The following is a 25,369-nucleotide window of genomic DNA, read 5'->3' on the forward strand; positions in this document are numbered from 1 at the left end:
TACAAAAAACAACAGAAGCTATTACTTAGGCTTACAGTTTATCATCATCGTGGTCAAGCATGTTCGTTGATAGTTATAGTATTCAGTGATGACTGTACTACATTGGGTGAATACAGATATTCATACTACTGGGAACTGGGGAGAAACATGTATTCCATTAAAGCTACATTGAACTCACATATATATCTACCACAGTACATCTACTGGACATTTTGTTGGGTCATGTATATTTAATGTAATAATATACAGTGAATATGATATATCACTAGCCTAAACCATAAGCTTGTCTGTGGTATAATCAAATACAGTACTGTATGTGTAAGGTTGTATAGTTAGAAAAGTAGAATATCATACAAAAATCGTTTTTCTATAAATAATGTGCATGTGCGAACTCAGCAGAGACACGCTATAGCGGGCCCACTCTATAAACATAATTTAGAATAGGTTAGGCTGGCCTTGATAGTTTTCAAAAATACATAAATTCTTGTTGGATGCTCATTGAAATTCAACATACAGCAAACATGGATATTTATTGCATTTACAGAGCAAGACCTTCATTTACTGTAATGCATTTCAATTTAAGTGCCAAGCTTCTTTTTTTTTGGTCAAGGGCATTCTGTTAGCTTACATTATATGTTTTATAGGGGTTGTACATTTCTCCACAAAAGACGATTTGATACATGGGGCGCAAAACAATTCAAGGTTCGACTCAGTGGGGTTACGATTTGATTCGATTACCTGATTACCTTTTTTATCCGCATACATACATTTGAATGAACTTGTCAGTACTGTATATGTGCCATTTCCTTTTAAGATATTATCCCTCCAATAAACGACGATTCAATACGTATCTCGATATATTTCGAAGGACAATGATTCGATTAGGTTTGATTCAATGCACTCTCATCTTTAAATCAAAAAAAACGATTTTCTGGTTCAAAGCGTTTTTTGTTAAACCCCTAATATTTTGACGGTAAAAAGATCGTTTGACTAGATCATTTACTTAAGTTGCTAAATATTTTCTTGTCTACTCAGGAGTTAATAGAATAAAAGGCTATTCTACTTGAACAAGATTATTAATGTATAATAAGACTCTTTAGGCTAAAACTAGACCAATCAGACCAAGGCCCCAAGCAAAACCGGTTGCTAACTATCTTGTTCAACCCTCTATCCTATTCTATAATCTGTACAGTGGGTTTAGCCAAGTGTCTACAGCACAAAACCCACGGTGACATTTTATCTAAAGGTTTATCTCACTGTGGGGCTTGAGCTATGCCGCCGAGGTGTCAGGCAGATTTCGGGGCGATGAGGAGATGGAGGAAAGACAAACAAACAGAGGCCTAGCACAAGCTCACATCACCAAGCGTTGAGGACGCGCACAGGCAACCAACATCTCTGGGGACTGCGGGAAGCTGAGATGAAACAGAAAGCAAGATCTAACCTTTTTATTATTGTTGTTGTTGTTGGAACCTATTTTTTTTTATGTGGCTAGATTAAAAGGCGGCAGAGTGACGCAGTGAAATGAAAAAGGAATCACTCCAAGCTGCTTGAGAGTTGAGACCTCTGTTGGAAACAGGAACTTCAGTATCAATTGCAGAGGGAGAGAAAAAAAAAAGCACCAAAAAAAAATAACGACATCTTTTGTAAGACATACTACAACGATGCGAGCGCATGGTGTTTGCAGGCACCAATACGCAACAGTCGAGCTACCTCTGCTGTAAAAGTGTTATGGTAATGCGCAATTTCAAAGACCTTTCATTCATTTTTCATGCGTCCCTTGTTGTCAGGGTGCGGGAACAGCGCCGTTTCAACAACAAAGGAATATGTAAGGCCAAGCTAGCCAAGCACACCCGCATCGTTAAAAGTTAAATCCGTTCTACACGTGATCCCAACTTGAGGTTTTAGTTTGCACAGCAGAGTTTTTATATCCAACTGACATCATCGCCATATCAAAGATCTTCTTTTTTTCGCTAAGTATTCTTCGCAAGCCGCACAGCCACGAAACGAACATACAATGTCGCAGTATGGAATAGAGAGACGTGGTATTGCCTGGTGATACAATAGGGATTGAATTATTTTTGTCAGTATTGACAGAATACTCCAAGGCACAGTAACACTGACAAAGCCCATCCATTTGCGTGAAGTACAGGACATTAAAATGATACACTAGCTTGCAATGAGAAGAATGGCATCGTCGGGATGACCCCAGGTAACCGACTCTGGTGCTCTATGTGGAATTAGGGAACTAACCGGGTACGTGTTGGTGTGTTTTCTATTGGCTTTTTGCTAGTTAAATTTAAATTAATTATTAGTAATCGAGCACTAACTGGGGGACTTTATGAACATTTCTTCATAAGTAGCAAAATCCTTAACATACATTTATTTCCTGTGCCAAAAAAATTATGTAAACCGACAACTCGCCAGGGATCTTTTTATTGCTAAATGGTTGTCTAATGTTTAATATCTAACTGACTGCACCTCTAATATCTAACAACAATTTTGATCCAGATCCTCCTTTAATATGTTCTTTATTGGTCTGTTAACCAACACAGATGAATGAAAATCAGTTTGATAATGTGTGCATAATCCTGTTAACTGTTATGTGCTATTTCTGGTTTTAGTATGAATCTTGAGATACGGTAATTAAAACAAAAGGGATATTAGCAGGCTTAGTTCCTATACATGTGTCCTTAGTCGTTTAAGCGCTAAATGCTAGATGCAGTCTCCCACCCCCACGAACTCCAGTCTACGGAGTTGGTATTAACCACGGGAAGATGAGAAGATACCAACCACTAATGCTCAATTGCAAGTGAAGCTGAAGCCCCAAGAGACCCTGAACAATTCTCCAGAGGAAAGCTCCAGTCTTCCCTGACGTAGCAAAGTTCAGCTGCAAATTGCTCGGCCTGCACTGTCTTCTTCTAAATTGATCCTCTTGTACAGTGAAGAGGGAAGAGGGTCACAGCAGTCATTTGGAGTACAATGAGCGCGGAAGCAGAATTCCAGAAAGTTCAGATTTTGATTGAGAGGTACTTTCACATTGACGCTGAGGAGGAAAGTCCAACATGTACTTAAGACGGCTGATGTTAAAGTTCAGAGGAAGGAGTCAGGATTTTGAGATGAGGTTTAGCACCTCTGCTTAGTTGCGGCAGCCCCTTTGGGAAGAGCATATAAGCATCTTTTGTGGGCGACACTGCAAATTCAGGCCTGACTCTGTTATTTGATGGTGTCAAGCTTTGCGGAAGTGGCCAGCAAGGAGGTCGGACCTCTTTAAACCTGAGTTTTGTGTGCACTCAACATGATGGAGGCTATAGATCTCGCACCGTATTTCACAGTAAATGTGTGCTATTACCACTAGCTCAAATGTCGGCTCCCTGTGCCATCATTCCGGCACTTCATCAAATTGATATTGTGGGAAAGAGCCATCGCCTGGTTGTTAGTTTGTAAACACACCGAGACTTTCCTTTCCTCGGGTTTTGCTGGCTGTAGCCCCAGATTTATTTGTATTTTTTTTAACAATAGGAACGGTCGCTTGGGAGCAGTTGATGAGAGCGAAAGTAAAAGTGCTGTCGCAGTTTAGTTAGATTGATTAATGGAGCTGAACGGAACCCTTATAGATAAGTGAGTCTTGTTAGACTCAGTGGTCCCCAACCAGCGTATTTACCGTAACAATGTAAACAGTGAGTTCACGTGTACTTGAAGTGTTTAATAATGTACTGGTGCTTGCGGTTTATCCGAGGCTTCAAACTTTTTATTTTGAAAAGTGACTGGATTCTCTCAGTTTCAATTATCTATGACGGACTCTTGACGCATGTCAAGATGCTAATTATCTTGTTCGCAAATGCTAATATTAAAGAATATACTTGATTAATTTAGCCATTTTCAGCAGTTAGTCTAGAATTAATTTGATAACTCATTATTTTTCATGTACAATTAAAACTTTTAAAGACACATTTTGCCATTTGCTAACGTCACATGACCAAACCCAGGAAACAAAGAAGGTCAGCTGTGATTGGTTGTTTACTGTTTCCCGAATACTTATTATGTAATTTTCATTCGACAGCAATTGGTAAAATATATTTTTAAATGTATTAATTGTGAAATGAAAAATAATGAGGTTAGCAAATTAATTCTAGACAAAATATTACTTTTTACTGCTGAAAATGGTTCAGTCAAGTATCCCTTTAAATCCACAAGCTAGCAAAAAACGAGTTTAAAAAAAGTAAAATAAAGAATTAACAAAAATAAATAAAAAGTCACTCCAGGGTTGAGGAATGAACTCACGACCTTCAGCTTGGGAGACTACACTAGCACCTATATCCAAGAGGAGACCAAACACATTGGTTGTGGTTAATTGGAGTTACAAAGATTCCAGCTGACACTAGTGATATTCTAACACACAGCAGGAGCTGCGTGGCTCAGGAAGTAGATCAGCTGTCTCCCAATCTGAAGGTCGTGAGTTCATTCCTCAACTCTTGAGTGACTTTTATTTTTTCGATTCTTTATTTATGTAAATATTACACTATAACTGAGTCTATTTGGTCCCACTCTAAATAGAGTCAAATTCACTCTCCACAATTTACGGTGTAGCATTTTAATAATTAGCCAAACGTCTGCGAAAGTTATGGACTTGTATGGCGGCGGAAAAAAGGTTGGGGACCACTGGGTTAGGGTACCCAAGGTGGAGGGCCGGTTGGTGTTTTGTAGCCACACGGTGTACATATTCTCCACGTGTGTAACCTGCGCGTTAGGTGTGTCGCCGTGTGAGGAACTAATTGAAATGAGAGGCGATGTGCGAGTCTCAGCCAACATGGCCGGTCCATTTGTCAGGATGACATCACTGTACTTACACCCCATCCATCTACGCCCAGCAGCACACAGCCATGCACCTCCGTGTGATTAATATCATCCCCCTTTCACTGCCTTGAATACGCACCCTCATCCCCCTTTCACTGCCACGGCAACACACATGCAGCAATGCAAACAAACAGTGTCGGATGCCATCCTGGTCGCTTGTATGCGATGGCACCCCCATTTACCAGCACACACAGATGGCCGCAGCTTAGTGGCCAAAAGTCTCTCGCACTCACAAACACACATACACGCGCCGCGTCCTTGCTCTTTGTTGGGCTTGTTCAGATTTCATATACAGCACTTGCTTCCCCTTTCATTAAACGTACCTGCCCGATGCAATCAATCCGACACAGAAGAGGATGCCATTAATCCTATCTTTACGAAGCTTGTGAATTTACAGTTTTAGTTGACAATGTCGTAAGAGGTCGTAATTCTACTTTATTACTTTATTAGTGAGGTCATAGTGTCCGGTGGCTATGAAATGCAATCCCTCTCTTCAAAGATGTAACCGATGTATGAGGGGATACCTCTATAATCAACATGTAGTTAAGATGATACCACTAATAGTGTCAATTAAAACTGAAGATACTGGAATTCAATTCCAGGATTCTGTAGAGTTTTTCAACATGTCCAAGTGTCAAACTGCAACACGGTGGACTAGGGATTCACTTGTCAGGGTTGGATTCCAGTTTTAGTCCTCTTGTGAGAATTGTGCATGTTTTCACCATGTTTGCATAGGTTTTCGCCCCAAAAAATGAAAACTTTAAACTGTCTTTAGGTGTGAATGTTTGTATATACTGTATTTGGCCTTTAAATGGCCATCGACCATTACGGTCTCTATCCAAGCATCCAACTCACCTGTGGCCCTAATAGGGACAAATAATGTTTAAAAAAAAATGGATTGAATGAATGAGTCAAACTGTTGTCATCGTAAAAACCTATACCTAACCTATAGCCTATCCTAACTCTAAAGACAATTGATTAGCATTTCAACCTGCTTGACTATCAAAAAAAATGTAAATGAAAATCCAATTTTATTGTCATTGCACATGTCACAAATACAGCGTGACGAAATTCGTTTTACACTCTAAGAACTGTTGGGTCAAAAGTAACCTAATTATGGATCAAAACTGGACCGATCCACTTTATGGGTCAATTTGACCCAACTTCCTGGTTTGTACAAAATGACCCAATTTTTTGACCCAAGTAAAGGATCTGACCAATATTTATGAGTTGTTTTACACTAAAAGACCAATTTCTTGACTCAAAGTTTGGTCAAATTGACCCAAGTAGAGGATCGGCCCGTTTTTTGCCCAACTGTTTTTAGAGTGTAGAGTTTCAACCCTAGAAGCATAACAAGACGGATAACAGGTATGGGCAGTGCCCCAATTTCTTAAATGAGAAAATGGAGAATAAGAGGTAAGGAGAGTGGGAGAGTCCAAACTATGACTTTTATAGCGGGGCCCGACGTCTCTACTGTGAGGCAGATATGCCAACCAATACTTCATAGTGCTATAATTCTGTAAAATCTTCTCACATTTCCTGTCCAAAATTGTGATTAATGTCATATACACCAAAGCTCTTGAGGTCTGGTGCGAATTGTAGTTTTCATTTGGAAATTGGTGAATTTATTTTGAATTGTCTGACTTTAAGGATGTCCACTAGATTTGTATATGCTCTGCCTTGTGCTGCTAAATTGAGAGCAGCATTGTTGGTGTCTTTATACAATATGCAGAATGAATCGGCACATCCTTCGCAACTAATTTGGAGACAATTCAAAACCAGCACACCGTGCTCATTCCTGTAGCCAAGTTTTATTGTAGAGCTAGCTTTCGGAAGGCAAATAACAAGACTAATTCCAAGGTGCTGCGCTAAACGGCGAGGAAACGTTGTTCACATAAAGGGCTGCTGATCTACAGCACACATTGGAAGAAATACAAAGGAGAAATGTGAAAAAAATATTATTTTACAGCAGCGGAATTTCAGATGCAGTGTAGTCGACTTCTCGCTAAGTTCCGATAAGGATCACACAAAACTAAGCTTATTATGGTCTGTGGGAATAAGAAACGCAACAACCTGTAGGAAAAGAGGAGCTGGGCTTTGAAGATCTTCTAAATGATGACTTTTCTCGCCATTTCTGCTCTTTTGACTTGCTTTGATAAGCCCTACTCTGATCTCCTCTGTGGTATCGCACTGAATTAGTGCACACTGAGTGCACAATGTTGTTAAACCTTCTCGCCACCCACAACCTCATCGGTCAGATTTGCACATTTTTCATGCCAGCCTTTTGAACTTAAATGCACACCAACACACAGACAGATACTAATTTTCTGGTACAGGTTGGAAGAGGGGGGGGGGGGGGGTAGATCTTGAGTATAAGAACCCTTTCAAAAAGGTAGTGGGCAAATTGTGAAAAGTCTCCCAATTAATCGTTTTCTTGTGGAACCAAAGAGCTGCTTAACCTTGCAGTTGTGCCTCTTCAACACCAGTCTTTTTCTCTCCCTTGGCGGGAGTGTGCAGGCCCGCCTCCGCACCAGCTGTGAGGTGCCGCGTCCTCCTCAATGTAAAAGCATTTGACTGTCTTTGACAAGTAAACTGTCTGTGCTCAAAGCAATGATGTGTAGAAAGTGTGAGGTAGTTGGGGGTGGGGGGGGGGGGGGTTGGAAAGGGAGGCTAGCGCAGCAAAAGTAAGAAATGGACCGTTTAGAAACCACTGCCACAAGTCGCACAATCAGACGAGATTGCCCTCAAGTCACATGCTAGAGGACCAACAGCTGCCATGTGTGCCAGTAGCTCAGCTCTACACTGCGTGTTGGTCTGCCTGCCTGTCTGTCTGTCTGCCTGTCTGTCTGTCTTGTCTGTTCGCCAAAATTAGACCTAGATAAGTAATTTCAAATCTTTTACACCTTTAATGCGACCTCTAACCTGTAAAGTTGCATGTATACTAGTGCTGTTGTTCTTGAGATTGGTCTTGGTCTTGAGACCGGTATCAAGACCATTTTTTGAGCGTCTCGGTCAAGTCTTGGAATCAAAGCATTTTTTCTTTGTCTTGTCGCAGTCTAGGAGGGCGGACTTGGGACTATTTCAAAAACAACATAGCAGAATTTGTTTTTGTTGCAAATGTAATGAAAAGTAGAAGATATGGGCCATTTTGTTCTGTTTTTCTTTGATTTACTTTACTGTATAGGCGTAGGCAACTCAGGTCCTCGAGACCCACTGTCCTGCCTGTTTTAGATCCCTCCCCCCTTTAACACACCTGATTCAAATGATTAGCTCATCAGTGAGCACTTTAGAAGCCTGATAACCAGCTCAGTCAGGTCATACCAAAGAAAAATGGGACCCATTTGCCTCCCTGCTTGACACTCAGCATTACGGGTTGGAAATGATCCCCGAGCGCAAGCCCCTGCTGCTGCTCACCGTTCCCTCAGTGGATGGGTCAAATGCAGAGACCAAATTTTACCCACTTAGATGAGCGTGACAATCAGTGGTCCTTTATCCTTTATAAGACAGGACAGCGGCTCTCAAGGACCGGAGTTCCCTACCCGTGACATATGCAGTCTTCATCTTCTCTCAGTCTCGACCACCAAAATCATGGTCTTGTCTTGGTCTCATTGTTGCCAACTTGCCGACTTTTTGTTGTTGTTGTTAAAAGCGACGAGCGGCAAATTTGGCAACTTTTTCTGGTGTTCTTTAGGGTGTCTTTTACTCACTTTTTGCTTCTCCCACCTCTCCCATATTCCTCTCTCCTCCAGCGTCCATTACATACAAATAGCCAATTATGCAAATTAGGCAATGACATCATTCTGTCGTCTTACTGGGGAGTTAACAACACTGCTTGGTCTCGATACTCTCTCGTCTCGATAATGTCTTGGTCTCAGTAAGTGTGGTCTTGACTACACCCTCATCTGAGAAGGGGGCTGCGCTCAGAATTGACAAATCACAAATTCATGTGTAATGGGTGACATCATGCTGTCGTGATGCTGTTTTTACGTTAGGCCTATTTGGCACACTTAATTAGATAGGTGACTTGAGCTAGGCTGTTTTATTGCTGTGACCTTTCTACTGTACTTGCCATGGCCTTCCTTATCTATAGCAGTCTTGGCTCACTTACGAGTTAAATCCAGTCTGCAACGTTATGGTCAGATCAAATGAGGTATTCATTTCACACAGGTTTTATTATTGGTTTCCATTGGCAATGATTGCTGAGTTCTATACTGTGCCATGTAATGGGTCTCTGAAAGTGTTAATCAAAATTGAACGTTATCATTTTGGTAAGGACAGATAATTCATTGGTCTCTTCAGTTGTATCTGATGAAATATGCAGTGACTGTAAAACATAGTTTTAATCTGTTTTATTCATATGTAATTGCAATCTTTTCGGTGTAAGACCGTGTGGCTCCCTCTTTGCAACCACTTTCTCTTCCACCGGAAAAAAAGACTGTGATGTTATGTAAATGGCCTTCAGTGTTCAGGAAGCCATAAAGAGGCTTCCTTGTGCTTGCATGCCCTTCTCTCTCCTTGCCTTGCTCTCAGATCAGTACGATCTGACTCCAGCCCTGCCGTTGGGCATGGAGCTGTAAACAGGAGCCGATTTGCGTGGCAGTCACCTTCATTCAGGCCCCTCCCTCACACTATTTTCAGAAAACCGGAACCCTCACCGCCCTGAATATGAAAATATTGGAGTTCCTGAAGGATGACTCCATATATGAATGATGTGCCACTGGATTTCTCATTGTGCTTGTCGTGGGCTTGACACACAGACCCTTTATGTGGCCCCTTCCCTCCTCTGCTTCCCATCCACACCCCAGAGGCTCCCATTCAGCTCGGGTCTGGCTGGGGGGGAAGTTGGAGCTCTTTTGTAGTGCAGGATTCTTAAGGGAGGCTGTCAAGGCTGTGACTGTGTGGGCCTTTATTTCCCTAGAGAAGAGAAGGGGGGAACAGATAGAGGGTGAGTGCAAGAGGGAGACGGGGGGGAAGTACCGAGGAAGACTTTGGACACAGACAGCCTTGTTAACCGGCACCCCCAAAGAGATGGAGGATGAGAGGCAGAAAGGCAAAAGAAAATGGAATGAATCACACTAAAAGCTACCAAACTTGCCTTCCTTTACATCATCACTGTTTTTCTCCAACCTCCTCTACTCTCCTCCTCCCTATCAGCTCCCGCCATCTGTCCCTGTGTAAGCTCACTCCACAGCTCAATAACATACTTTTGCCCTCCTCCTCACCCATCTTTGCCCCCTCCTCACCCTCCGCCATTACTTCACACACATTCCATTATCCGGGAGATCGGGCTAAGAGAGATGTCCGGGGTCAGAGCGATCATTATCGTCACCTCTTTCCGCTCTCGCCTGAGTTATAGCCTACCATATGGAAACGGACATTTAAATCATAATCAATAGAGCAATACGTATGCGGTGAGGAAAGGGTAAAGGAAATCACTGCCACGTCTTAGGAGGGAGAAAGAGACATGGTGTTTATAGTGATGGGGAGTTATTGATAAAAGATCACAGCGCAAAATGCATTATGTGCCGGCACGCTTGGAAAAATAAACTTTTCTAGGTGATGAAATGTAAACGGAAAGCTGCTACAGATGATACGCCAGTGGCATCGGCTGCATTGCTCCACGGTGACGCTTTAGCGAGGCCTACCTTAATCGACCCTCACGGTGCATGTGAAGCTGTACACACCGTTGTTCCCCGACACGCACAATGCAATGTGACAGGTGTGCGCTGGCCGATCTGAGACCTGGTCAGAGCTCAGCTCTGCTTCTCAGGCTGGGATCAGGGCTCAATCCGTGACCATGACCGCGCCACTGCAAGGAAATACCACGGAGCTGCATGAGACATGGTCGCGTCACAAGATCATCCTGTTATCAGTTCAGACATGCTCTGACATGCAGCGACTTAGAGCAGAGAGACCGATGTTGATCCATGCTGTTTGTTTACAGTAAATAAGAAAACCTAATCTAATCTCTCATCCATCAGACAAAGAGTGGTTGGACTCCATAATCTGCCATGTTTGTTTCCTACATGTAAGGATATTTCAAGACTTGCGCTGCCTTAAGATAAGGATGCATTTAAGAGGAGTTCACAGAAGAGTTTCTAATACGTAGTGTACATGGATTCTGGACTTGAGTATAAATTATTAATGAGGCTCGAAATAAATGAAGTTTATTTGCGAGAATCCGTCTTTCTAGTGCAGTTCATCTTGAGGGCATGTGCCTTTCTCTTGTCAAAACAAAAACGTTTTGCACAGATGAAACTGCAGGACAAGGTTTTGTTTTGTAACAAGAATCAATCGTAAACTGTTTTTCTGCTTTCGTCAAGAATAAAATGTATTCTGTCGACTGTTAGTTATAGCATGAGTATATTGTATTGTTGATTTCAGTTCAAATTGTTCTCTTTTACATTTAATATTGAATTTATCGTTCATCATCACATTACCATGTACTGCATCGTCCTCTTTGCCATCACTGTTTCTATGGTGGTATCACCAAAACAAGTAAAGAACAGGCAAATCACACTTAGTCATCAGAGCTTCATAAGATGCTTAACCCATTTGCTCCCAAAAACGTATAAATATGTTTATGTTGTTTTTATGCTAGAGCATACAGAAGGCTTTGATGCAGCCTCTGACTTGAAGAGCAATGGCAAAGCAATGGTTAGCTATTACAAAAAACGGACAGCGGGTGGCAGCAGAGTAGAAGAGATCAACCAGGGCCATGTTGCAACAAGCTCTTTTTCAACAGATTTGTGAATAATGATGAAACGAAAGCCTGGTTCACACGGCAAGATTTTAAAATTGTCGGCCAACTTCCAAACTCTGAGAGACACCACACGTGAAGAGAAAAAATCACGGGAATAACAGTTTTGAACGTACCATGTGTGGTGTGTTGCCACACTGCACAACACACCGCACACAAGCCGAGTTCATTCATGAATGTGATGCCGCATCGTCCAATCAGCTCGAAGTATTGTACAGCAAGCCTCGCCTTTCCCGAATGGGTCTGCCCAGTGAAGTACCAGATTGATAATGTGAAGAACTCCCTCGAGCGAATCACAATTATCAATCTGGCTGTTGAGGTTATATTTCTGTAGGAAGACTCTGTTTTCCAGCATTTTGACTTGTCTGTGCTTGGTCCTAAGTCCCACACCTCACGTGACATTCACATTCATGGTGTAAAGGCATATTAAGACCGGCAAAGCATTCAAAAGTTGAGTCGTGTAATTGATTGTTTATATGTATGTACTTCTAAGCAGACTGAAAATCTTAAGGTTGATAGACTGCTGATATGCTTAAGAGGCCAGGCAGTGTCAACAAACAGCAGACAGTAAATGTGTATCTGTTTAAAAATAGCCACTGTATTGGCAAGCATAAAACAATTGCATTGCTATCTTAATTGCTTTCCAAAGAAAATATTTGCTGTCACCTTTCCAATTAAACCATCGCCAGCAGCTATACAATAATTATTTTTACAATAGCGCCTGCAGCTTGTCCTGTTGTCTCAGATAGTGGATTTCTACCGCTCTACATTTTAATGGCCACATTTATTTAGAAATATTTATAAATGCAGGAGCATCCGTCTGGTGAACCAACGAGTCCCCACTGAGTAGAGCATTGGACAGCGTTTATCCTGCCAGATGGATATGCAATTCTGATTGATCATATTTTGTCATCCTCTAATGACTTATAACGACTTTTTTTTCCAAGTTCCAATGGGATAATTGTGACTACTTCTTTTAATTTAGGAATGTACTTTCAGATAATATCTTTACAGGAAATACTTGGGGGCTCATGGACTTACAAGTGCGGCAGTGACAATGGAAGAAAATAAGATGTTGGCCTCCACTTTCAGAGATATAACAGCTTTTTGGAAGATTGTACAAGATTTTGAAGCATTGAGGCACAGATGTGAGGTCATTTGAAAGGGCCTGGATCACTTCATCTCAGAAGTGTTTGATAGAGTTTTGGTCAGGATGCTCCAGTTCTTTAACAACAAACGTATCAAATCCACGCCTTTCCGGACCTTGGTGGTTCACTACAAAAAAAGACAAGTACCTTCTCCTAAGTGTGGGCATTCAGTATTGACGGAAGGTCCGTCAATCCATCAATGACGGATGCCCGTTTTGTTGACGATTAACGAATGATGTGAAACCTTGGAAAAAGGACGACTAAGCATTGCCAGAAGTGGGTTTTCGTCTGTCAATGTAATCGTCATTCTGTCAATGACAGAATGCCCATTTTGCTGATAAATGCCGGAAACATTGACAGATGCCCTCTTGACAGAAGAATTGACGGTTGGCCATTTCGCTGAGGAATGACGGATTGACAAATACATCGTGGTTTGGCTTGAAAAATTGGCCGACTGACGATGATGGAAGGGTACCTCGACTGTGGACGCCCCCCTCTGAGCATTACATTTTCCAACATGCCTCAATAAGATGAAGAATCAATAATTTGTTTGACTAGAGTCAGAGGCACAAGTGCCCAACCTGTTTGTGTTGTAAAATGCGATTGTTTCTCTTGCCGGTTGAGTTTTTACTCAGTGACAGTGTGAATCTGAACGTGAATGGTTGTATTGCTCTAAACAGTATGTGCCGTACGATTGCCCGCCAACCAATACGGGGTGTAGTCTACCTTTTGCCAGAAGTTTGCCGGGCATAGACACCGGTTACCAGTGACTTGAAAATTGATTGATGGATGTTGGATGATAACCACCACTTTGTAAAAAAAAGATGTAAACTAAAACTAAATAACTTAAAGCTAAAATCAAAATTCCATAGGTTATTTAGGCTGCTCGGGAGGGGAGGAAAAAACAAGACAAGGCCAAATTGGTTGTCCTCTAGAGCCCTGTTATGCAAGTGATGGATGTAATTGCTACTCCTGATAGCTTGTAATGATAATGATAACCGCCAGCATGCAGACAAATCAACCTAAAATAAGACAAGAAATCAGGTACAATCTAATGTTTTATCATGTGGTGATGATACATAAACGTACTGAAGCATGAATGAGCGCAGCAGGCAGTGTGAGTGTGGACCAGTGAGCAACAGGAGGGGTAATCGCACCAAGGCACGGTACGACCAAATTGGCCTAGTCCTTAAAATATCAGACAACGCCAGGCATTGATTCATATATTTTGTCTCAATACCTAAGTCCATCTGGTGTATTTCATAAGCTGACGGACACAGGGTGACCTAAATAAGTTTTATTCTCAGGGTAGTGTAGTCTCTCTAACCAGTACCCATGAGAAGGTAGCACAAGTCCGTTGCCCTTTCGTGACGATGGCACACAGGGAGGAGCAGTGAGAGAAGTGAATGAAAAGCTCTTCAAATGGAGTCCTCCCCTCTCCTCTGCCTGTCTGTTCCTATTCCTCCGCCTGTCTCCTTGGCGCTCCCTCTCTTTCTCTGCATGTGCCACGCTGCTCTGTCATCCTCAGGGATGCATCTGAAGGAGACCATCTGTTGATCCATTTGTCTCCTGCTTTGCCGCCTGTGCCACTTCCTTTCTCACACTATCCATGATCAGGCTCGGCCTTGCCGATGTGCCACGCCAACAGCATGGCAAGGTGCGACGTTGAAGGCGGGGCTGGCCGTCTATCATGGTGGATTCACACGAGGAGGAATGATAAAAGGTCGTTAGGACAAACACTCTTTGGACGTAGCGTAAACAGCTAATGAGTCCGGCTGCTTTCTAATCTGTGTTTATCCAAAGTGATCATTGCTCTGTCAGACCTAGGTCACCAACACAGATTTGTATCTTTTTTTCTGAGCTAGCCAAGTCTTCAAAGCGCTTCTCTTTCATCCCACAGGGCTTAAAAACAGTCCTCATTATTACATCGAGGCATCGACCATGAAATAGAAGCAAAGCTGATAAACGCTGAAGGGTATGCAACCCACCGCCACATTCACTGCCTGTGATGTGTTTAGCAGTCCTTGGAGGGAGGGGCGCTTCTTTGTGTCCACACATCTCAAGAGTTGTCCCCTCGCATGCGTGTTCTCTGCTTTGATGGACATTGAGTCCACCATCGGGACTTTAGGGAGCGCCTTCCTTTGAACTTCTCCCTTGGCTCTCGATTATCCATCATTCAGCAGGGCTCAGTTCTGTGGGAGCGGTTGGGAGAGGGCGGTGCAATGATACAGTAGGAGGACTGATGGGCCCAGGAGAGTCACTGTCCAAATCAGACATCATTTAGTAGATGACACAGTGGGAATGTCTGTGGATAGAACCTGCTAGGAACTCTGCTATCGAGCGATGAATGCGAAAGACGAAGATAAAAGATGCTCTTGTTGTGACTTCAAAATATGACCATTGCTCTTTTTTTCAGTGATGCATAAGGTTTTCATCTGGACTGATCGATATATCAGATGATGGGTGTTCACCCAGGGAGACATGACATTGATTTCCCATAAGGTGCCCGATGAAATGTGGTCCTCACGCATTCCTATTTTACCAACAACCTTGTCATCCAATAAGTCATGATTTTCACCATCTCTGTCAGCTGGCGTGAAGGTTAGCAGATAACCTTTCACGGTGAAGATACATCCTCATAGCCAACACACTAGACTGACAAAAGTATTAATACACAATGAGCTGTTCATATTTGAATTCTCATTTAGACTCAGACACAACGCATTAAACAAATTTAACCAAACTGATTTGTCTTACAAAAAGTCTGCTAGCTTAATGCTAACACGTAATGTGAAACACCATAGACAGGGTAATTATAAACAAAAGCAGTGCATACATATTCTCAAGCGTATATTCTCTATCCTTTCAGAAGAGTAACAAATATTACTTCTTCTGTTTCATCATCAAATCTACACGTATGTATCATACTCCCCCCTAGTGGCCAAGGTGCGCTCGCTAGAATGGGTGGCATGCTTTCAACTGATCATGATGCACAAACTGTTTAATTCTTTACATTCTATTTAATTATGTTGTTACCGAGTTGTTTTCTCAAGAAAAATGCTGCCATGTGCTATTTTTCGAATTAAATAACGTGTTACAAAATAAATATGATGCTGTTATTTGGGCGCTGGAACAGATTATTGTCATTTCTACTGATTCCAATGGGTAAAAATGGTTTGAGATGTTGAAGTCAAGTCACCTCTGACCTTTTATTTGAGATGGGATTGCAGCAAAAATGAGAGACTCAGTGGTAGAGTGGTCGTCTCCCATCCGTGAGGTTGTGGGTTCGATCCTAGGGACCACGTCAAAGTGTCCTTGAGCATGACATGAACCCCGATTTGCTCCCAATGGATCTGGCAGGGCCCTGCGTGGCAGCAGCTGACCACTGGTGTGTGAATGTGTGCGGTTTTTATCCCTGTAAAGCGCTTTGTGACTGTGAAAAGCGCTGTACAAATAAAGCTTACTTACTTACTTCATGTTGGCGTATTGACCATTTGATACATGAAAGTCAATGCAAAAGCCTATCTTAGCACTCAGTTGAACAATGTCTCTACACTGTATGCATTTCCAATCTCTTGATCTGCATGTGTTTCAGGCTTCCTCAGCACCGGGGACCAGGCAGCTAAAGGGAACTACGGGTTGCTGGATCAGATCCAGGCGTTAAGGTGGATCAGCGAGAACATCGGCTTCTTTGGAGGAGACTCCAACCGCATCACCGTGTTTGGTTCTGGCATCGGAGCGTCCTGCGTCAGCCTGCTAACCCTTTCCCACCACTCTGAAGGTACAAAAAAATCGGGGTTTGGGGTGATACCGATGTGGAGTTCCTTCCTGCCTGCTGCTGTTGTAGTAGAATCTGGCGAAGGCAGAGCGCCAGTGATTGAGTAATGTAAGCTACAGCATGACGGATGTTGTATGGAGCAGGTGTTTGCGTTTCAATTATTGTGTTGTGAATTTCCACGGGGAAATTCCACATGTGGGTCTTGTGATGCTTTGCTGCTTTTGCTTGTACCCCCCGCCTCCTTTTAGATGTCAGAAATGAACCTGCGGGTAATTTTTTATTTTTTTTTGGTGTGTGAACAAGATTAAAAACATGATGCACTTTGGAAAAGCCATTCAGTCCTACTAAATGACACACACCACTTCTGTTTAGTGAATACGGTTTATCCTCGGGCTTTTCTCATAATGCTATACTACTATCATTGGCTATGTCTTTTATACTAAGTGCAGCATGTGTGCTTAACCTGCACTTGCAATAAGCATCCCTCATAGACATTCTTCCCTAATGCATCATTGAATTAAGAAGAAAATTCTGGCTTGGGCTTACTTTAACGAGCCACCGCTGTGGGATCCATCCGTGAATGTCAACTTCCTGCTACACCCTGCAGAGACGCGCAGCAACTGCATCATTCGTAACCTTGAGTTATTACCTTCACTCACATATTTACTCATCCTGTTGACGTCGTCGTTTTGCATCCATTCCGTTGTAAATCGATGTTTATGTGCTGGTTAATATTCTCAATGAGAAATCTTCACGTTTTACGTCCATAGACGCATTTGCTCTGCTTGTAAAGTAGCTACTAACAAGGCACTGTGGACACGCATGGTCGGCAACGTAAGATGCTTAAACTGTACATGGCATCAAAGTAGATTGCATTAAATGAATAATTCTTTAGACACATTTTCTTGTTGCTAGACAACGTTGAACAGACTGTACTTTTATTTAAAAAAAAAAAATGCGAGAACCTGGTGACATGTTTGCCGCACTCCAATTTGCATTGAAATATTAATAATTGCCTCAATTTCATCAGATGGGTGAGGGCTGCATTTGGATTGAATTTTTACTATTAAAGCTTTCTTTTATTCCTACTCCATAATGCTACGCTCCATGTAGCATGTTATTATAGTGCCAGTGAAACCATCTCCTGCCTCCTAGTAAATGGGATGTTACAGAGTTTGTTCCCCCCCCTGAATTGTAGTATATGTAGCAATGAATGATGGGTGGGGAAAAGAGCCAGTAAAAATTCAAAAGGTACTTGCAAGATAGAAATAGGAAGTCAGGACTTGCTGCAATTTATCCAATGGCAGTTAGTTTATTTTAATTACACCAAATTTGGTGCTGGATTACCATTTAAAAAATAAATAAATACACTCTGCTACAACAACCTCTGCCTTCTCCAGTTCGTATCCTATCGTATTTCCCACTATAGCCCTAATTGGCAGGATGTTCTTGTTTCCAAGACAACACAGTAAACAAGAATAGAAAGCATCTGGAAAGCGGCGACGAAGCTGAAGTGAAAATCCATAATCAAATGAATTATACAATGGCATGAGCACACCTGCTTTCAGGTGGCCTCATGTAATGGATTTGTGTAACGATTTCTTATACGTGTTAGCAGTCTGCCGCTCGTTAGGAAGAAATATTGTGTTGAGTTCCGAATGGAAATGGAAATCAGAGCAGGAGACACAGTGGCAAACAATGCGGCATTATATATAAATCTTCAGACATCTGACTATTTCTGAAAATGTATCTGTTTGGTAGCCGTTCTTCATTTCCACCACGCTGTTATGAAACATTATTATTAGATTAGCACGAGCAGACATTGTTACAGTAGCTGAACTAATTTTCACTTTCATCAAGAGTATTATTCTCACGAAAGGATGATGAAGAAAGACTGAGAAGCCATGCTAATTGCTAACCTAGCCTAAGATTGATACGGCTAGCGCGTTTAAGATGGATATTAAGTGCTTGGGTGATGGAGTCCACTTTTCACAGACATCTGGCTTGAATTGCGTTAAAGCCATCTGACTTTGAATAGTAAAATATGAGGCAAATTAATTAATTTAATTAATTTTGACAAAATTAGTAAACGACCTCTGTGTTCAGTGTTAATTTGGTTTTGAGTTTAAACATGTTTCCCATGTCCAGGGTTTATTACAGTTTTGGAATTTTCATTTGAGTTAGTTTTGATTTAATTTTGAGGGTTTTTTTTGTTAGATTTTGTTAATTTTCAGGCTGGTTCTGTTAGTTTTTATTAGTTTTAGTTATTTAAAAAAAGCTTAGTTTTAGTTTAGTTTTAGTTTTTTTTAATGCTTTGTTTTAGTTTGTTTCAATATTAGTTTTAGCACAATATTTAATGAATACCATGGTAAAATGAAAAAAGTAAAAATAAAAAAAAACTAGCGTTGCATTTCGGCTGAGTTAAATGAAAAAGCAGAAGTCAAGCACGCAAAATTGTCACCTAGGAGCGACGTCATGCGACACACTTTCAAACGTCCTTATTATGGTTAATATCAAAATAAATTTAAACTCACATTTAAAATCATGCTTGAAAGGTCATGCATAAAATTAATTACTAAAGACTAAAATGAAGGACATTTTTGCTATAATTATAGTTACCGGTAGTTTTAGTTTCTCATTTTTATTTTATTTCGTTAACAAAAATGTTGCGTTTTTTAAATTTTGAAGTTTTAGTTTCGTCATACTAAACTGCAACTAAAATAGCCTTGCCCATGTCATCGTACTGCGTACATGGAGTCCATTGAATCTCTTGCCTGTTCCTCCTCATTACGTTGCTGATAGGTCAGGTTTGTTGTCATCATATTGTCATCACTAGGACCCTTTTTGTCATCACTAGGACCCTTTTTTGATAGCATCACAAAAACAAACTGAAAATCAAACATGCTAGTTTTTAGTTTTTTTTGTTTTTAGGTCTTGGCTAATTTTACTTTAGAGGTGTAATTTCCCCCGAAAATTGTACAACCTCGAGCAATGGACTGTAGGTGGAGGCGCCCCCGGTGAGGCAGTTTTGTCAAAGTGAATCGGGCACTCAGTAGAATAAGATACAATATGACAGCATGGGATCCTCCTTCCCAGCCAGTGTGCACTCACGCGCATTCTCTTTCTTCCTTGTGTGGCTCAGATGCAGGATAATGAGGCCCAGGTCAGAGAGGTAAATCAGGGATGACACACTGTTCTGAATCTCCCTGTGCGTGTGCACATGTGCATGTAGGGAAGTGTGCGTGTGTGCGTGTGCGCGTGTCTGCGCGCATGCTTCTAATGACAGTAATCCCACTCGCACTGTACACACAGCCTGTCATAGCTGCCTGCAGATCGCGCTCTCTATGTTACACAAAATCTTTTGGTGGCAGTGTGACAACTTAGTTGAGATGCTCCATGCACCTCCTGAAGCCTATTTAATAAGCTGGATCCTCCTATATCATCCTAGCCCTCCGGCCTCTCTTTGATTGCCTCCTCCTCTGGCCTGGCCTTGGTGGCGTCTCCATGTGGGCGTGCCAATGGCTCCAGTCATGGGGTACATCCATCACATCCACCTCCCCTTTCGGCCTGGTCATCCTCTCGTGAGGGCTGCTTTTTTTTTTTTTTTTTTTCAGACCCGGGTTCCTGCCCTTCCGCTTCCATCTAATCCCCTCTTCACTGCTCCCATCTGTCTCCCTGTCTTCACAGACAGCAAAAGCATGCTCGGGCCACACGCTTCCTCGCGATGTGTCCCGAGCCCTTTCGTTTCCCTCACTCGTCTGCGGGATGTGCAGTGTTTGGCCATTAATAAGATGGGGCTCCCTGTCTGCTGTCCGCCAAAAAATGTAGATCAACAGTTGTGTTGCCACAGAGCGGGATCGGCGTCCCCTTCTTCTTCTCTGGCTTCAAAACAAAATGGCAGCTGAAGAAGTTCAGATGCAAGGAAATTAGCCAGTCGTGAGGATTATCTATCTGGCATCGCGCTGGCACTAATTGAAAATGCAAATGTGCCTTTTTCCTCTATCTGCTAATTATAATAGGGATTTTTTGCATTTTTTTTCTGCTAATGAGCAGATCACCTAAAGCATGACACAGATCTTTTCTTTAGGCAATTATAAATGCATCACGTATGCATTATTTGCACAATTGAGTTGCTACGGTTTTCCTTTACATGCGACAACAATAGATTTGAAATCAGATTCCTTGAAAATTTAGATCGAGTGTTCCTTCGATGCTTCATGGTTCGGTTATTGCGGGTTTTAATACATTTTATCTATTGCAGTTTTGCCTCACTATTTTGCCGGTTTTCTCCCTATTTTTCAGATCAATAATTTTTGTTTTTTCTTTCTGGGAAATTTGTTTTACACGACCATAAACATTCAAGCTCGCCGCCCCCAAAATCTCCGTTCCCTCATCACGAGTGCGTTCACAAATACACACCGAGCACACTGCTTCACTCAGACCATTCGGAAACTCGTAAAGTTGGTCAGATGTGCCGTTTCGTTTTTCAGAGGGAATATGAGCTTCAGACGTTAATGTTTTCTTTTTAATTTAAAATGGCTTACCTTAACCAGATTCCTGAACTGCATTCTAGCCAGTGCTACAATCCTTGGGAGGGGGGGTAAATTCATTCTTTGACCTTCTTCTCCTTCTTTTTCTTTGTCATTTTCATCTTCTAAATGGAAGGAAAGTGGTATACGCTTTTACAACGCCGGTACGTTCTTCATGTTGCATTTTCAAAGATACATTTATTAAGTATAACGAGTGTTTAGAAGGGTGGGAACCATTTGATGGGGGTTCATAATGGCTTTTAAAAAAAAAAGTAGAAATTCCGTGGGGGATCGTGGAACGTATCACAGCGAAAACCTTGAATTTCTAAATGGCACATGTCAGTTATTTTGTTTATTTCAATATCAATCATGTCAGTGCAGATGCAAAGGTTAAAACCTGTGTAGGCCTACATGTAGATTTTGCCTCCGTTTCTGAACAAGGAAACGCAAATGCTTCTCCCTCAACATTCACACAATGATTGTTTGCTGTATGTCACGTATAGGATAGATAACACTGATTGACACCATATATCTGCACGTGTCCGCACAGGCTTGTGGTGCAGGCTGGGGGGGGGGGGGGGGGGGGCTTGGTTGCAGAGGCACTGAAGGTCATTTTTTCCCTCCCTCTCTCTTCCTGTAAGCAATCAGGATAAAAGCTCTGCTCTGTGAGGAAGTGCTTCTGTTTTAATGGAACATCTTGGAAATTAAAGACAGCTCGTGCGGAGGATTCTTCATGCCAATGTCAGCTTTCATTTTTATTAAGACTTCTGGGTTACTGGACACCGTAAATGTTCGTGTTAAATACTCCGGTTTTATTACACTGTTGCAACACGTGCCGTGTCTTTTGAAATTCAAGAAGGCACTTAGCAAACAGTTCAATCCCTTGAACCCATGCTCGGGGAAGCTTACTTGTCAGCAAAATGTGACACTTTTTTCCTAATATGTGTGAACGATAGCATAAAAGCTGGTTCAAAACTCAAAACTGGATTTGACATACGGAAATATATAAAACATGAGCAGCTATTACTCTAATGGGTTTTCTATAGTATCTGGGGTCTTTCTGATTAATGCACTTTGCAAAGGATATGACTTAATGTGTAAGTGATGTATTACTATATAGTTCCGATGCACTGAATTGGTGGGAAACACACAGAGTGACTTGAGTGTGATGTAATGACTGACACCCACTTTCATGCCTCTTATGCTCAAAATGCATAATTTACCCCGGAATCACTACGGGTGCTCTGCTACTGTAAAATGTGTTTATGCCAAATTAGGTTACTTTTAGGAATATTTGTAGCCGTTTACTGTACAGTGGCTGCTATTCACGTCATCATATATATATATATATATATATATATATATATATATATATATATATATATATATATATATATCAACTGAAACTGCAAAAACTGTCAACACATTCTCAAATGAGGTCCCCTATGCTAATATTCCACAATTGCCCCACTATAATCAGAGCAGTTGTCTTATTAATCCAAATGTGTTGTCGCTGTCACTTTTGCAAGCAATGAGCGTTCGTGTAATAAAAACTGTCAAGTAGATAATGCCAACTTTGACAGCAATTCAGCCTTTAATACTTGCTAATTACCGTCGAATAATTATTTCTTCGGATGTACCTTTTCCATTGTGACTAACACATCATTTTTATTGTGTCACTTCATGACTGATGTAACTGTAATATAGTTTCATACACAATACCGTATCCAAAGGATGGGCTTCACAGTATTACATTGCTATTTATTACCTTTGTTACTAGTAATGTCTCTGCTTACAATGCTTGAAATTCTACCGCGAGAGGACAATATTTCAAGGTGTAATAGAATGAATACCTCCGGCATGACTTGACTAAAGACATGAACAGACGTCCCTTTAAGGCTTCGCGTGTGATTTAACGGCACACGTCCGCGCCAGCGGCTGCTGCATTGTTCCTGGCATGTATTTAAATCAAGGACATATATGTGGCAGAAATAAGGCCGACAACAATGTTATTGGACCTCAAATCAATCTTTGTCTATAAATCATGTTGATACATTTGTTGGATTTAAAGTCGACATTGCCGTTAGCTCCCAGCCTCTTCCGTGCCAGTCATTATATGTAAGCATTGAAGACAACCTCTTCTATGATGCCTGTTCACCTCAGATTTATTCAAGGTTAGAATTAATAAAAAAAATATTGAAATGGTGAAATTCATCATTGAAACTTTAACGCATTGAAATTTTAATTTTGACGCACCACAGAAGAGTGTTGTTAATATGGGTGTTCAAAAATAAAAAAATCACAATGGTAATATATTGTTGCGGATTTCTTTACAATAAAGCTATTGATACAGAATAAGCAGCAGAATAAATATTGCACATTCATTCATAAAGTTTCCCGCCGCGTCTCTGAAAAAATGCTCCTTGCCATGCAGTGCGGTAAACCGGAAGTGCTGCTAACATTAGAAGAACAAAAAATTTTTGTCATCCAGCATAATAAAAATATCATTTGGGTAAACATATGACTGTTTTCATAAAAATATATGTAAAGTCATGTAAAATATTAGGATATGTATTGCATTGAAGGCCATGTCATGGGATACACGTGTATCACTTATTGTATCATGACCCCTGTATCGTAATATACTTAGTATCATGAGGTTGTTGGCAATAATCAGCCCCAGGTATAAACAACTCTGACCAATTTGAATGATAGCCTAGTATGAATGCGCAAGTCCGCTGAAAAATGGATTTCAACTGGCATCTTTCTTATGCGTATGCATCCCTGTATCTTTGAGCCTCAAAAAATATATCCACTTAAAGCCTCCGGTGGCTGAAATATATTCCATCGCGTCGTTGCGGGGCTTTCCACACCGCTATGAAAGGTTGCTAGCCATGAGCTAGTTAACAAGCTCACGGCAAGCTAACGGCTCCCAAGGTTCTAATTGGCTGCCGGATGTGAACCGAGCTTGTCCAAGGCTTCACGTCGTCTCTTGGGAGTTTAATTAATGACACCGTGCTATTCTGTCAATTGTGGCATCGAGGGAGGATGTATTTATGGGGTGTAGGCCTCGCTAGCTAGCTAGCTAGCTAGAAATGGGCCTACTAATATTAACGCAGTAACTTGTCATTTAGAAGAAATGCTGAAGTCTGACAAAAGCACTTCAAATCACTCTCTCTTTTTTGTTGTTGCAAATTTTGTCTAAAATATGACTTTTTTTCCGCTAGCTGATATTCTGTCAAATTTTTCCTTAATTGTGGTCTGATTAAAAGAGCCTGCGGCATCCACTTACGTCATCTTATTTGATTTGATTTATAAAGACCAAGAGGCACAGCCATACAGTAACACTTCGGTGTGCTTCCGATTGCGATTGATTACCAAACCTAAAACCCAAAGAGACTTAATGTCGAGCCACCTCCTCTTATATTCATCAAACCAAGCAGATCATTTATTCAAGGCTGCATCTTGAGCTATCGAGACGTAATCTAAGGTCAAAAATGAATGCTGCCCCAAATTACCCTATCGTCCAAAGTGGAGGAGGAGAGGCCAATAAGCTGTGTACAGCAAATGAAGGATGTGTAAGAGTTGTGCTATAGCTATAGCCTTAATTTAGCTTGCTATGACCTTTGAAAATAACACGTGTGAATTTGCTCTCTGAAGTGAGACCCCCTAGGAATGTCCCCATGTGGAATGAACACCTCCATAATGTCCTCTCTCACTGCTCACTTCTCAAGGTGGTGATCCGTCCACATGCGGACTGGGCTGCATGTACCGTTGGTAACGTTTTTGGAGCAGCCATCCATTGACAGCAGACGAATACAAATTGCAAATACAGGGGGTTTTGCTCAAGCTTGGAAGGGGAAAGATAGCCGCATACAGGCACATGCCCGTGGCGGCCATTGTTGTGCAAATGCAATGTGGTTAAGGGAAAACTCTGAACAATTGTCAAAAAATGAATAGAAGCCATTTCTGAGCTGTCAAAGGGTCTCGGCACTTCAACGGTGTAAAAGTTATCGGAGTGTTTGGTGCTTTTTGATTTGCCCGTTTGCGGAAGAGGTGTCTCTGCGTATCAGAGTGTGAAAAACAGGTGCGTAAGATGAGAGGCTGGGGGCTCAACTTGTCAGGTGCTTTCTTCTTCTACTTGAATTGACAAGCGTGATAATTAAATAGGGGGATGCCATCTCATATGCCGGGGATTATTGTGTTTATTTATGTTGACTACTCCTGCTTAGAGGTCTTCCTATATCATGACTGCCATTTTGTGGAGAAGCTGACATGCTTCATGATGAGCCTTGCAGCA

The 25,369-nt window shown here is 41.5% G+C and overlaps 1 protein-coding gene across 3 annotated transcripts in view; it reads left to right on the plus strand.

The window, feature by feature from the left end:
* Positions 1-25,369, plus strand: part of nlgn3a (neuroligin 3a) — a 168,203-nt gene that overhangs the window by 98,648 nt on the left and 44,186 nt on the right. For all 3 annotated transcript variants that reach the window (XM_086084636.1, XM_086084637.1, XM_086084638.1), the window contains one exon: positions 16,358-16,543. In XM_086084636.1, coding sequence (XP_085940762.1) covers positions 16,358-16,543 — 186 coding nt within the window. The remainder of the gene's footprint in view (positions 1-16,357; positions 16,544-25,369) is intronic.

This window comes from Leptonotus elevatus, chromosome 9 (assembly GCF_054856555.1).
Source record: "Leptonotus elevatus isolate MCC_2025b chromosome 9, RoL_Lele_1.0, whole genome shotgun sequence".
Classification (NCBI taxonomy): domain Eukaryota; kingdom Metazoa; phylum Chordata; class Actinopteri; order Syngnathiformes; family Syngnathidae; genus Leptonotus; species Leptonotus elevatus.